Consider the following 16027-nt stretch of genomic DNA (forward strand, 5'->3'; position numbering starts at 1 on the left):
ATGAACTCATATTTCTTTGAGTAGAGGAAGCTCTCAAAAAGAATAAGCTCCTGATGAGATTGAACAGAGTTATACTGTTGTCCCTAAGCGAGGGATATCATAGGATGGGAAAGGAATCAGAATTAATGTCAAAGTGTTCATAGTGATAAATCTTGCTCAAAGTGAGGCAGAACTCATTTCTAAGGCATTCGTGTTGACAAAGTTATAATATTTGTTTTTCTTCTGGGCTGACTTGCCTCTAAAAGAAAATATTTCATCATGTCATTTCACAAGGAACACACAAAGTGAAGATTCAGAAAGCCAAAACACAGTTCCCAAACATATCAAGGACATGGCTTTCATAAAGCTTGATCAAGACTGTATTCTTGTTTGTGCTTGTATATTACTTTGCTCTTCTTCAAAAAAAAAATCTTAACTGCTTAGGAGGGCTTCCACTGGATCTTATAAAAGTCTTTTGTAGTGCTGCCTACTATTTTTTTTTAACCCTTAGTAAACATTCATAGAGTTCAGTATATTTTTTCCTTACCCGTTGAATTAAATAAAATATAACATTATCCAGTGCAGCCAACTCAAAATGAAATTTTGAACTGCAATTCAATTACTTTCTTTGCAATCTTCTACTTATCAAAAATTCTGTTTTCCAAGCTCACACAGAACAGTGGACTGCTATAGATTTTCTAAGCTTCGTTATTACTCTGCTTTGTTCCACTGCGTGGCATGGTATTTCTTTTTCACAACTGAGTTTTCACTAAGGTCCTAAAGAGAACATATTTTTCCACACATTTCAGTGATGGTAATGTCCTCATTTTCAGAATGACTTAGCACTGAATATCTAATGGAATCTATTTATTACTTTTATGGGGGCATTGGTGGTTCAACAGTAGAATTTTCACCTTGCATGCAGGCGACCCTGGTTTGATTCCTGACCAATGCACCTCATGTATAGCCACCACCCATCTGCCAGTGGAGGTCTGTGTGTTCCTGTGATTCAGAATAGGTTTCAGCAAAGCTTCTAGACTAAGAGGGACTAAGGAGAAAAGACTGGTGATCTACTTCTGAAAAATCAGCCAATGAAAACCCTATGGATCACAACAGTTTGAACTGCAACTGATCATGTGGATGGTGCAGGATTGGGTAGCATTTCCTTATGTTGTATGTGGGTCACCATGACTTGGGGACCAACCTGACAGCAGCTAACAGCAACAACAACAACAATTATTTTATACTGGGTATTTCTAAGTGCTATCAATCACAGAACAAAAAGTTTTTTTTGGGGGGGGGGGTCTTTCTTTCATTTATTATTTTTTAATTTATTTATTGTGCTTTAGGTGAAAGTTTACAAATCAAGTCAGTCTCTCATAGAAAAAGTTATACACACCTTGCTGTTCTCTTAATGAGACAGCACATTCCTTCTCTCCACCCTGTATTCCCATGTCCATTCAACCAGCTCTTGTCCCCCTCTTCCTTCTCATCTCACCACCAGACAGGAGTTGCTTACATAGTCTGAAGTGTTTACTTAAGCCAAGAAGCTCACTCCTCACTAGTATCATTGATTATCTTATAGTCAGGTCAATCCCTGTCTGTAGAGTTGACTTCAGGAATGGTTTCAATCTTAGGCTATCAAAAGGTCCAGGGACCGTGACTGTCAGGGTGCCTCCTGTCTCAGTCAGACCATTAAGCCTGGTCTTTTTCTGAGATTTCTTATGGGATGCCTGCATCCCACTGTTTCTCCTGCTCCATCAGGGATTCTCTGTTGTGTTTCCTGTCAGGGCAGTGATTGGTGGTAGCTGGGTACCATCTAGTTCTTCCGGTCTCAGGCTGGTGGAGTCTTTGGTTTATGTGGCCTTTTCTGTCTCTTAGAACCAAAAGTTTCTGCTATATTTTACAATATGAATAAAGAACTCTGAATTTAAAATGCCTAATGCCCTAAGATGATTTCTCGGGTAATGCCCTAAGATGATTTCTTGGGTAGTGCAAATAGTTAAGTGCTCAGCTACTAACAGAGAATTGGCAGATGAAGTCCACTCAGAGGCATCTCTGAATAAAGTCCTCGCAATCTACTTCTGAAAGATCACAGGCATGGAAAACCTTATGTATTGCAGTTCTACTCTGAAAACACATGGGACTGCCATCAGTCAGAATCGACGACATGGTGACTTTTTTGTTTGATAATGCCAGAAGAATCTGTTATTTCAAAGCTAAATATCTATTATAAAGAGGACTAGAGTGAGGCTGTAAACCTGTGCTATTCTCTTTTCAATGTGGTTGTTTTCATATTAAACTCTAATGTGGGATTCAGATATTTTACAGGACAGCCATTGATTAAAATTCTGTGGAAGTAAATACAGGGTACAGCCCAGAAAAACAAAACAAAAATATGTAGTCATATATCCAAGGATGATCAACTTAATCCCAACTCTAAACCTTTTCTCTGCTTGCAACGAAGTCTGGGGTGTCTAACATTGAAAGCCAATCCAGTACTTGTAAACTATCCCCCCACCCCATCTTTTCATTCTTTTTAAGTCAATGTTACTTAAAGTGAGTGTCACAAAGGACATGGACGCTAATCTTTTTCTCATGTCTAACAAGGAAGGTCTATTAAGCTTCCCCTTCAGTTGCTAATAACTACCGAAGTCCAAACTTACAGTTGACTAATCCTTCGTATTTCCAAGGTATTTCATAAGTACTATCTCATTTGAGTTCAGATTACACCATTAAATGACAACAACCAGATATTATTATACTCATTTTGGAGATAACGAAACTAAAGCACAGAGAAATTTAGTTATTTTCGTCACAGAGCTTTGGCATTACAGCCAAGACTAAAAGTCAAGCTTTCTGATTTCCATTCCAATACCTTTCTCCATACGACATTAATTTCCCCTACTGGTTGAGTCAATTTTTATTTAACCTTCTCACCACAATTCTCGCTGTGTGATACATTAGAGTGCATCTCATTTAAGAGACCTACTTATTTGCTGATTCCTATCAAAGTAATAATTTCATTTCATATTATTGGCCATCAAGAATTGTTCCCAGCAGCTACATGTTCAGATAAACATTCAAGTTGTGATCATTATGACATTAAAGTCACAGGTTAATTCTAAGCCTTTCCAGGGATATTAGGCGAACATTTAACTGTGAAGAGACATGTAATTCAACCCTTTTCTTAAAGTCACAATAGCTAAATGAAATCAAGATATGATTTATGAGGTGTAAGAAGCCAGTTTATGATTTTCCAACTGTTGGTTTACTCTTTGGCACATTTTCCGCAGTCCTATTCATGAAAAGGGAATGAAGGCAATTACTGTAACTGAAATTTTTCAAACTGCATGATAGCTATATAATTGCACTGAAATGATGTGTTGTTTTTTCTTTTCTGTCAATTGCATCCACTATTTTTAAATTGACTTAAAGATATTACTAATAATGATAAAAGCAACAAGAAAGAGCAATACAATATTATTCATTGAGCCTGGGCCACACACTACTAAGAACTTCTCATATACTGTTTAATCCTCACGGCAGTCTACGAGTCACAACCAGTATTATGCCTAAATTATAGATATGGAAGCTGAGGCTTAGAAAGGTTAAGTAACTTGCCCAAGATCACTCGGCTGTAAGAAACAGGTCTGGAATTAGAACTTAAGACTGACTGACTCTAGAGCTTGAACTCTTGTATTTTATGTTTGTCTCTTAATCAGGTCTTAAGTCATATCTGTAACATATATAAACCTTTAAAATGCAGAAAGTATTCCATACTAGAGACATCTTATCTTGGAAGTTTCTGTTCTACACAAAATGTGTGATTTTTTTTCCCCTGGTATAAATTCTGATCTGCTTTAATGTCTTCATTTTAGTAGCACTGATACTACAAAAATAATAATAAGGTAGAGAAGTTGTAAGACGGCAGAAACAATTGTTTTCAAATTAGCTTCTTTGTTAGTTCCTAGGATACATTGCCCACCCACCTACCTACATTAGTGAGTAATAAAAATACTGGACTAAGTGTGTACTGAAGTAGTGTGGGGGTTAGTTAAATTCTCTCAGAACGGCTCAACTCCTTCACAACTGACCAGATGGTATAGTCATTTCTTCAAAAACAAACAAAAAGCCCAAATAAACAAGAAGAAAAATGACTTTCTGAGGCTGCCTTTAGCTGCATAGTCAAGATATGAGGCAATTTCAAATCTGGACTCCATTACCTCAAACAAAACAAATACCAATTTTAAAATATTTATAAACACAACTAATACGATTATGTTAAAAACAACTACATACATCTTTATTTAAATGAGAATTGCCAATAATGCTGCTGCTACATATAAAGGTGTTGGCAGAAGACCTCATTTCTGGTAGAGGTTGCTCCAGGTAGAAAAGGCATGGAAAAGTCCATTGTCACATTATTTTAATATTTTAAAAAGAAACCTGTTAACTCACTGATGCATTATCCACTTGGACTAGATGGGAAATCATTTGAAGTAGATTAATAATATTAATGTTCATAAAAGAAGATCAAGTTGATAATTTAGTATTTAAATAACCTGCCTGTTTTTAAACTATGGGGAGTAAAACAGAGCTATACATACATAAAAAAAAAAAAATACATACATACTTAGACATAATTGGCACAGTTTAGGATCACTAAATTATGCAGATTGGGGATTATACTTTATTAATCATACTTTTAAAATTATAAGCAATTCATATCATTTGTATTTCATTCCAGATTTCTAAAAATAGATGTAGGTATAGATATGGATTCCATTTATCATCTCTTCTGGGATACACACACACACGTATGTGTGTGTGTGTATGCTACAGATATGTGTGTGCATATGCTATATATATGTATATATATATATGTAATATACAGCCCTGGTGGTGCAGTGGTTAAGAGTTTGGTTGCTAACTAAAGGTCAAGAGTTCAATCTACCAGCTGCTCCTTGAAAAGTCTATGGGGCAGTTCTACTCTGTCCTATAGGGTCACTATGAGTTGGAATCGGCTCGATGGCAACAGGTTTGGTTCATGTAATATACATATATATTTAAAATTATACACACACACATAAAGTCACATGTGCTGGGAGGGAAAGGTTGACAAATGCAATAATTTTCACAGCATTTCCTATTTTAAGTTGATCTTATACGAAGGGAAAGCCCTAAAGAACACAACGAAAGAACACCACTGCCACTTTTTGAGTGTATGGGCATGTTCTTTGCTTAGTGGTGACATGGCAGAAGCAAGTTAATGTTGACAAGTCTCGGAACAGTAACGATTCATTATAATATATTTAACTGATCTGTGCTCACTTTTAGAGGAAACACTGTATTAAGTCGTTCAGCAGACCAGGTCCCATTGAAGAAACTAGAATATTTTTTTAAATTACAGGATTCCTGGTTTCAGCCAAGTTGGAATAAGCTCACTGAAGCCTAACTCCCATGCTAATTACAATTAACAACATTTGAAAAACAAAACACAAAAAGCAACTATTGAGGATTCTGAAAAGTATAACAAGAACAATGTGGACTGGGGAGGGCAGTAAAACTTGTAGATATAGCCCATATAGTGGTGAGTTTCCAGTTTTGTTTTGGGGCGGGGGGTGGGGGAGTTGTTTTCTGTCTTTCCCTTTGACTTGAGGGTGAGCCTAGTCATGGTGCACAGTAATGGCAAGGACAACCAAAACTTCAACAGAAACTTGTCTGGGCAATGAGGCCCCTGTGGTTCCAAGAGTGTGAGAAATTCTCGTTTTTTTCTATTTTTTTCTCTCCTGGCTTTGTCCCGAGGGCACCTGTGTGTGTGTGTGTGTGCACCTATGTGTGCATATACATGGATGTGCAGGCACAAGTGTGGTACAGCAGCAGTAACATAGGCATTTAAGACTTTAAGCAGCTGATATAACTACACTTCACAATGTAAACACACTTGAAATGAATACAAGTATAGAGGTTCTCAGCAGAGAAACAGAAACTACAAAAAAGAACAAAACAGAAATTTTAGAATTGAAAAGTTCAATGGCAATTATCCAATCTGAACAACAGAGAGAGAAAAACATTAAAAAATAATAAACAGAGCTCATGGATCTGTGGGACAACATCTAAAACACTTAATGTTGGAAGCCTAGAAGGAGAGGGGTAAGAGATTGGTACAGGGAAAAAAAAGGCCCAAAAAATAAAAACCTCTAAGTGTAGTAAAAACAAATAAACATAAATTTACACAGTCAAGAATTTCAAAGAACCTCAAATGGGATAAATTCAAAGAAACCATGCTCAGACACATCATAATTAGCCTACAGAAAACCAAAGACAAAGGAAAAAAATCTTAACAGCAGCTAGAGAAAAACAATACATTATATACAGGGAAACAGTAATTGGAATGACCATGGATTTCTCATCAGAAACCACAGAGGACAGAAGACATCAGAACAATATCTTTAAAGTGCGGATAGAAATGTTAACCCAGAATTCTATATCCAGCAAAAAATATCTTTCAGAAAAAAAAAAAAAAAAAAGACATTCTTAGATGAAGGAAAACGAAGAGAATTCATTGCCAGCAGATCTCCTCTTTAGAAATGGTAAAGGAAGCTCTTAAGGTTGATGGAAAATGACACCATTGGAAAACTCGGAAATGGAGGAATGAAGGAAGAACACTGGACATGATAAATAACTGAGCAAATATAAAAGATTAGTTTTTCCCTCTTCAGTTCTTTAAAATATATAAGCTTATGAAAAATAAAGATTAAAATCTTTTCTAGTAGGGTTTTCAATGTATTGTTGTTATTGTTGGGTGTCATCAAGTCGATTTCTACTCACAGCAATCCCATGGGACAGAGTAGAACTAACCCAGAGAGTTTTCTTGGCAGATCGCCAGGTCCTTCTCCAGTGGAGCCACTGGGTGGATTCAAACTGCTGACCTTTTAGTTAGCAGCCAAGAGCTTAACCACTGTACCATCAGGGCTCCTTTTTCAGTGTATGCAGATGTAATATACATGACAATTATAAATGGGGGAAAGTAAAGATGCCCATATGGTTTTAAGGCTTTTGTATTTTCTTTGATGTGATGACATATTACCTATAAGTAGACTGTGAAAGTATAGGCACGTATACTGGAAACCACAGAGCAACCATTAAAAGAGGTATTACTGAAAAATACAGCCAAAAGGCCAATAGATAAATTAAAACAGAATACTAAAAACTATTTTTAATTACAGCTAGAGCTGATACTAATAACAAATAATAATAATTTAAAGGATAGTTGTCTTAGGCTGGGTTCTCTAGAGAAGCAAAAACCAGTAAACCATATAAATATACATATAGAGAGATTTATATCAAGGAAATGGCTCATGTGATTGTAGAGGCTGGAATGTTCCAAGTCTGTGGATCAGGATGGAGGCTTCTCTGGATTCATGTAGCCACAGGAGCTGGCGAACCCAACATTGCCAGGTCAGGAAGCAGGGCTCCTGCTCACAGGCTGTGAAGATTGATGGATTCCAAGACTGGCAGGTAAGACAGCAAGGTTTCTCCTGATTCACGTAGCTGCAGGGGTTGGCAACCCCAACTTCCGCTCACAGGCTATGATGATTGAGGAATCTCAAGATGGGCAAATAAACTGATAGTTCAAGTCCCAAGAACTGGAGGTCAGACAACAGGAGGCAGTAGCAGGATCCAGAGCCAGTAAAAAGCCAGAACATCTGCTTACATTCGGATATAGGCCACACTCCCAAGGAAACTCCCCTTCAACCGACTGGCTACTCACAGCAGATTCATGGGAGTGAATCTGGGACTGATCACATATAAACACTGAGAATCATGGCCCACCAAGTTGACACACAATCTTAACCATCACAATAGTCCTATTTCTCTCCTCTGTATCCAAGCAGTTGTCCTTAAACTATCCCTATAACTGATACTAGCTTTTTTAAACTGCTTCTCTGGATTTAAAAATTACAGTTTCTTACTTAATTTATTGAAGTATTTCACAGCCCTACATGTCAATCACCTTTACATTGTTCTAAACTTTCATCTTTAGTCATAAGTATGATTATTAAATGAAGAGAAGTATCTGAAAGCAGAAACTGGGTCTTATTTATTCTGGTTCCTCAGCATCTTGTACTAGTCTGATAAACAGCCGATATTCAAACTGAATAAATATGTAACTATTTCCAAAGACTCTCTGAATGTGGAAATGAAAGCACAATAGGAATAAAAATTTCATTGTAAAAGAATAAACCAAACTAATTATACAAAACAGAAGAGTAAGAGTGATTTTAAAGGCATGCTGACTAATTTAAAGTAGCCACCTTGAGATATTATACCCTTATCCAACAATGCTCAGAGGATTTTTGTATTTGCTTTCAGCTCTTCATTACAGTCTCTTGGATGTGTCAAATAAAACCAAATCTTCATACTTTAATGGCAAAAATATTTCAATCTTTCTAGAATCACTCAGAGCCATGCTTTAATATTAAATGATGTTAATAATCAAGTGGCTCCGACTATTTTTAGAGCTCCAATGAATCACAGAATCAAAATGTCTGAGATAGCCAGGGCCTTAAAGATCTCCTATGCATGGGTTCTTTCACAACATTCTCACTGGTCCCCTCATTAATTAATGAGCTAAGTTAAATCTCTGGGACATGTTCATTTTATACTTATATTAGAATTATGATTTTACATTTTGAAAATTAACCTTTAACATGAGAAGTCTTTTTAAAGAATGAAACAAAATCCTTTGTTTACTTTGTGTTCCATACAAAGGAACATGAACACATGTAATAATGGTTCATATAGCTGGACTATATGAAGAACACAGCATCAGAGCTGGAGGAAGGCTCATTAAACAACCCATGATATGCAGATGACACAACCTTGCTTGCTGAGAGTGAAGAGGACTTGAAGCACTTACTGATGAAGATCAAAGACTACAGCCTTCAGTATGGATTACAGCTCTACATAAAGAAAACAAAAATCCTCACAGCTGGACCAATAAGCAACATCATATTAAATGGAAAAAATATTGAAGTTGTCAAGGATTTCATTTTATTTAGATCCACAATCAATGCCCAGGGAAGCAGAAGTCAAGAAATTAAATGATATATTGCACTGGGAAAATCTGCTGCAGAAGACCTCTTTTTAAAGTGTTAAAAGGCAAAGACATAACCTTGAGGAATAAGGTGCACCTGACCCAAGCCATGGTATTTTCAATCGCTCATGTGCATGCAAAAGCTGGACAATGAATAAGGAAGACCAGAGAAGAAATGATGCCTTTGAATTATGGGGTGGGCAAAGAATACCGAATATACCACGGACTACCACAAGAACAAACAAATCTGCCTTGGAAGAAGTACAGCCAGAATGCTCCTTAGAAGGCAGGATGGTGAGACTTCTTCTCATGAACTTTGGACATGTTATCAGGAGAAACCAGTCCCTGGAGAAGGACATCATGTTTGTATAGTAGAGGGTCACTGAAAAAAAGGAAGACCCTCAATGAGTTGGACTGATACGGTGGCTGCAACAATAGGCTCAAACATAGCAACAATTGTGAGGATGGCACAGGACTGGGTGGTGTCTCGTTCTGTTTTATATAGAGTTGCTATACAGTTGAAACTGATTCAATGGTACCTAACAAGAATAATAACAGTTTATGACTTGCATAGAAAACAAAAAATTGCAAGCCAAGTTGTGCTTGAATTTTTTTTTTTACAATCAAAAAAGAAATCCCAGTAACTCCATAATAACCTCAGGCATGTCTGAAATGCTGAAATGTAGCAAACATTGAGATGGACGTGTAAGTTAAAAGTGCTACAGACTGGCTACCACTTGAGTTACCTTATATAGAAAAAGATTAATTTTAATTTCTGAGGTACAAATATACCCACCATGACTGATTTCGAGCTACCAATGGCTTAATAACTGCCTTCCAAAAGTTCCTGAAACGGTAATAGCCGGCTCTCGTGAGCCGCTATGGGCCAGCTTCAGCATACCACTGGAGGGCCAGCAGGCAGTCTAGAAAGTAAGTCTAAGTCATTCTTCCTTAGCAACTGGTCAGTTATCCCCTTCTAAGGCAGAGGACTTGCGCTAAACCTCAGCAAGGGCCTAGGGCTCCTTTGATCCTCCTTCCTTGGCCTGAACGCTGATCCCTACACCTGCCACTTATCGTCTATGTTCCTGATACGTAAAATGCTTCTCCTTAATGCCAAGAGTGAACAAGCCTGACTTTCAGATTAGACCACTTCTCCAAATGCCTCCCTGCTGGTTTCCATCTACTACAGGTGGGACTACCTGCCATCAAGAAAATACCTGAATTATAACTGGGCTTCCCAGGGCCCTCTTTGAATTCTGAGTCTTAGATGACTCAGCTACACTTTCCAACCTTTCCTGCCAACTATCCATTTCTAAATTAACTCAGTGAAAAGGAGACTCCTTCATACCTTGTTTCTCCTTCCCTTCCATTGGCCTTTGTTACTTAGGAGCCAGTATGTCCTAAATCTGAACCTCTGCTCACTTTCCTGGTGTCAACAAGCAACATGCTTCAGAAATTCCATATAATTATTGCAATACAGGATGCTGGTTATAAGGAAAGTATGGATGGGGCAGGAAGAACCAGTTGGCTAAGACCACTAATAAATGTATTCATTGTAAGTATATAAAAATCTTTAAATCATCTTACTTTATTAATAAACCTTCTCAATTACATTTAATATTATGTTGTTATAGGAAGATAAGATCAAAAACAATACCAAAATATCTTCTAGGAGTTTTTTTTTTTTTAACATGAACAGCTGCATTAACATGGAAAGCATATATATAGGCCATTAATATTAAAAGAAAAAAAAAAGCTAAGCTTTCCAAATCATTGGAAATTGTTAAGCAGTTATATAGCCAAGATAGAGTCCCTGCTTCAGGGGCTCCTGAAAAAAAATAAAATAATCTTCTGAGGTACAGTAAGAACACTTAAGGCTAAATCTCAATACATTTCAAACATGTATTTACTTAAGCATGATTCAGCATGGTACATGAACCTCGCATATTCCGTAAAGGAAAGGTGACTTGTCTGGTCTGCCAACTGTTTTCTGCTTAACTGATCTTGAAACTTTGGGAAGAAGACACTAATGTCACGGTAGTTGTTTGAAAGCTCTTACCTGTACATTTGTAATCAGAGGCTACCCCTTTAAGCACAGCATCAAAAATGGATACTTCCACACGCTGCTTTCTGTGGTGGCAACTCAGCAGTAAGGAAGGCTGGGAAACAATAAGGTACAGGAAAGGTTCAAGTTGTAAATCACCGGTTCCTCTCCGTCCAGGCTGCCGAACGATAGTTACACCAAGTGCTTGTCTAGCAGATGACCTTGTGGATGCATGAAGACTTTCAAGAGAGAGAACTCCCATTTTTTTCCCTAATGGGAAAGAAATGCTACTGCTTAAGAGATCTTCTGCTGTCATTGTGGAAATACACGTCTGGCTGGGCTTAGAGACATCTTCTGAATCAACTGCCAGGAGATTTAATGAACTCTTGCCTGTTTTTTCATTATCCTTCTGTTCTTGTGACTTAGATTTGGGTAAGGCTGTACAAGAATAGGTCATCAGTGAGATTCTACTGGCAGTAATAAATATGTCAAAAGGAATAAAATTTAGATTTTTTACTATTGATGACTGGCGTGAGGGACGGGCAATGCGATGTTGACTGGTACCACTGTGCTGCTCTATTTGCACAATTCTGATTTTCACACTGTCGCTGCCAATTCCACTATCCTGGGCACCACTGTACCGAGATGAGGTTTCAGCCACGCCTCCATCAAATGTATCCATTTTTTTCTGTTCTTGTTTAGAGATCTATAAGGAAAAATAAAATATTTCAAACTGGTTACACTGCAAGTTCTATTGTAGAAACAATGGTATACAAACATGTTGTTAAAAGGGAATTAAAAAAATGTGTTGGGTAACTTGTAATAGACTAAACACAAAAAACAAAGTAGGTGTCCACTCCAAAAAAAAAAAAAAAGTTTTTTTCACCTTAAAACGGCAAGGAAATACCTGACAAAAAAGCATCAAAATATGCACTTCTGCTATTATAGGAGACTTTTTAATGTCAGACTTTCTTTGCAGTAATACAAAGTTATAGACAGATATGCCTCTTTAAAGAATTATATTAGTATTCTTTACCATGATATTCCAAGTGGTACAATGAAATCTTTCCAAATCATGATTACTATTAGTTGAAATTATATTTTAGGTAGGAGCAGTTTACACTATGTCGTTACTCTTGTTACTATGAAACTGATTTATAGGTTTTTGGAGAGTATGAAAGAGAAGGAAAATTCAGCAGTCCTAAATTATGATGGACAAAGAAAAGTAAACTAAATCTATGCCACTCAAAAAGATGCTTGAAACGAGGTAATTGTAAGTGATCAAGTAAAATGTAAGTAATCAAAGTCCTTGAAGGTGGATTTTTCCTTTATGCACTAAACGTCACTTGTTCTCAAAACTTCCCATCCAATGAGAGTCTATGTGTAGGGAACAAAGAAAATCTTGGTGGCAGTAAGTTACGATCACCCAGGCAGCACAACTCCAAGACCTTCGGTTTGATTTGTTGTTTCTATTTCTTAGGTATTCCAACCCTGTGAGGGGGGTACTGTTACCCTGATTTTACAGCTAAGGAAACTGAGGCTTAAAGAGATTAATCAATAAATCCAAGGTCAGACAGCTAGCTGGCTATGGGGAATACCATGTTAGTATTTCCAGAATACTTTTTATACTGCTTGTCACATGATAAAGCTTAATAACTACATGCTGACTGAATAAATGAATGCACAAATTTAACAAAGCATTTAGTAAAATAAACATAATTAAGGAAATTTTTATCAACAAAAATTTCAAATATACCTCCAAATCCATTACCAACTTGGAATTCTCAAATAAACATGCGAAAAAGTAATAAAGTCAGGTACTTAAGCAGTGTAGGATTCACTGCCCACATCTTGAGGTATTACAAGCTAAATATTTGTATGCAGAAAAACTAAAAAAAAAAAAAAAAATCCTTTGAGTTCCATGGCAAACTCAAAGCAAGAGCTCAAGCTTTATATAGTATTTTTACTCTCTCAGTCGGGAAAGACAACCACAATTAACTACATGACACTATACTTTCTATGCAGAGAGTACTATATATTCTTCTGATTTACAGATTTATATTTAAAAAATCTAGTCTCTCCTTCTTTAAAGTGAATTAAGTGTTCCCTGTATGTGTTAACATGGAAAAACAAACCACCTGTAGAGAAAGATAAAGAAATTTCATGTCCAGCCTTATGATGTGTTGAGATTGCCACATTAGACTCTCTTGAATGTCAAGTGGTGTGATCTTGAGATATAAATAACCAGCAGGGACAGGGGCAGCTATCAGCTCGGGTCACAAGAGTTACTGAACAGAAGTCAGATGGTAACTAATTCTAGTTACTAAAAAGCCAAATGGAATTTGAACCAATGACCCAGAGATGAAAGACTCTGACTCCCATTGAACAAAAAAGTACAACTTTCCCAGTACTAGAAAACTTAATTCTTAAAACTGGGTTAAAAGTCAAGATTACCTCCATTTTTCTACTTTTCCAAACTATTTATAGAACTGAAATAAATAAGCTGATGATTTTTGAGACATATTTAAAAACTCACTGGTCTGTCACCAATCTGCTGCAGATTCATCTACGCAGTCAAGAGTATCTGGCCTGCCACTGAAAAAATTTTACAGTTACTTATGTGTGCTAGGCCGTAAACCTGGGCATCAATTTACCACTCCTTTGTGGGAAAAAAAAAAGTTCACAATGTAATAACTCTGAAAATAACTTTTGCTTTATTACTGTCCAAGGAGACTAACAATTTAAGTTGTCAAAAATGTCAATATCAGCTTTCTGTGAATGCAGCAGAAGCATGCATCTCTGGACGGTGCTGTTACATCAGCTCTCCCACTCTTTACCTAACTCATTTAAAATGAACAATAAAAGTTTTCTTTAATTAGCTACTGGTGTGCATTAACATGATCATCATTAAACCATAAAAACCAACTGTACATTACTCTGGTCCCCTATTCCATATGTTTTGAATTATTCTGTTTGAAAATGTACTTTGCGTCCCTTTTAAAAGTTCGACCTTCTGCTTTCAGAGAATTAAATGCATATTACTGTAGTGAAGAAGATAATGTTTCAGACCTCCAGGCATATATTAAACACACTGGCAGCACTTGAGACAAAATGCTTTACTTATTAGATACTTCCTATTCTAAACAGTGTCATCAAAGGCCAAAAACAAAGTCCATATAAAAGCTGCACAATGCTTCCACACAGAACCTGTGCCAAAGTCCCCGTACTTTCCAACTAATGAGGAAAGGATGTGTACTCTTAACATATGAATGTAAGATTTTCCAAGCATTCACTTTAGGAAACTGGGCTATTGATTCCATATGGCTTATGTTAAATGAAACTGTATTGGTAAAATAACCTTTAAGATATCTGGCATGATAACTATAATTAAACAATATTCAAAGGACTAAAACAAAAGGGAATTTAGTTCCACAATGGCTAATTAAAATGAAAAAAAAAAAAAAAACACAGCATGCCATCTATCAAGATAAATTGTTATTGTTTAAGAACTATTTAAATACTGTTAAAATATACTTTTAGATAAAATCTGAAAGAGCTGGAAAAATATTTGTGGCTTAAAAATGGATAGTTTGGTGAAGAAAAAAGCACAGGACTATGAAATTTTATGCAGAGATAACAGCTTTAAAGGTTTGAGCACAACCAGATGGTACTTAAATCAGAGGAATTCTACAGTTTCACTATCAATAGGTTTCAATATGAGAAGGTTTTCAATAGCTAGGAAAACATGTCAAGTTGATAGTTTACTTCTTACATCATTTCAGCGCATTTTCCCATTCTTTCACAGCTATATATGGTACAGATATTAGCCACCCTGGAAAAGGTGCTGAAAGCTGTACTAGTAGCTAGGGAACTGCAACTAATTCCTCCTTTTAATGCATGGGGATAGGTAAGTTTATTAGCTTACCCTGGAGTCTGATAAGAGACTAAGAGTCACAGTATTTCAGGAGTAGTAGTTAAAACCACACTGTGGAAGGGGACAATACCAAAGAATGTATTAAAATAATTTCAAATGAAACTAATTAGATGTTCTTACGTAGCATTTTGGAATGGGGGAAGGTAAGCTTGATTGAAACGTCTTGTTCAATTCTATCAACATTTTATGAGCACATCCAAAAGTCAGCCTCATTAATAAAAATATTACAAACGGATATTTTTTCAAGAAGAATCTGTGAAAATCAACCTTTTGAGAATTAACAAGGACCAAAACAAATAATTTTTCTTTTAATGGCTGACAAGGCAATTCAGCATCTACTCCATAACATTATTTCCTTTAATTTCTTTGTCTTTTTAAGGAAAACTTAATTGTACACCAAACTTAAGCATATCCACACATTTTCCACCTTCTTATTGGAAACCCCGGTGGCATAGTGGTTAAGTGCTACAGCTGCTAACCAAAGGGTCGGCAGTTCAAATCCGCCAGGCGCTCCTTGGAAGCTCTATGGGGCAGTTCTACTCTGTCCTATAGGGTCGCTACGAGTCGGAATCAACTTGACGGCACTGGGTTTGTTTGTTTTTTTTAAATCATAGTTATGGTTATATAACAGCAACTCCGGAGTAATATTTCTAACATGTAACAGTCATATTTTAACTTTGATCAAAATATCTTTTGTCAATCATGAGGTCATTTTTCACATCATAGAAATTATGAAAAAGTCAACTGTGAAACCACAAAATCAAAGTGACAATCACATCTGTATATTGCTGTGACATTAATCCTAATTTTATCCCCCTCGCTAAAATGCAGTTCTGTTTTCAAAGAAGTAAACATCTTGTCTTTCTTATGAAATCAAATAGAGTGAAAAAAAAAAAATTGGTTACAGTATTATAATGGTTTCACACACTGGAATTACAAAGGAGAACTTTTATAACTTGAAAACATT

The 16027-nt window shown here is 36.4% G+C and overlaps 1 protein-coding gene across 8 annotated transcripts in view; it reads right to left on the reverse strand.

The window, feature by feature from the left end:
- Positions 1-16027, reverse strand: part of VPS13B (vacuolar protein sorting 13 homolog B) — a 915182-nt gene that overhangs the window by 224127 nt on the left and 675028 nt on the right. For all 8 annotated transcript variants that reach the window (XM_049854597.1, XM_049854595.1, XM_049854593.1 and 5 more), the window contains one exon: positions 11142-11832. In XM_049854597.1, coding sequence (XP_049710554.1) covers positions 11142-11832 — 691 coding nt within the window. The remainder of the gene's footprint in view (positions 1-11141; positions 11833-16027) is intronic.

Source organism: Elephas maximus, chromosome 15 (genome assembly GCF_024166365.1).
Source record: "Elephas maximus indicus isolate mEleMax1 chromosome 15, mEleMax1 primary haplotype, whole genome shotgun sequence".
In the NCBI taxonomy this organism is placed as follows: domain Eukaryota; kingdom Metazoa; phylum Chordata; class Mammalia; order Proboscidea; family Elephantidae; genus Elephas; species Elephas maximus.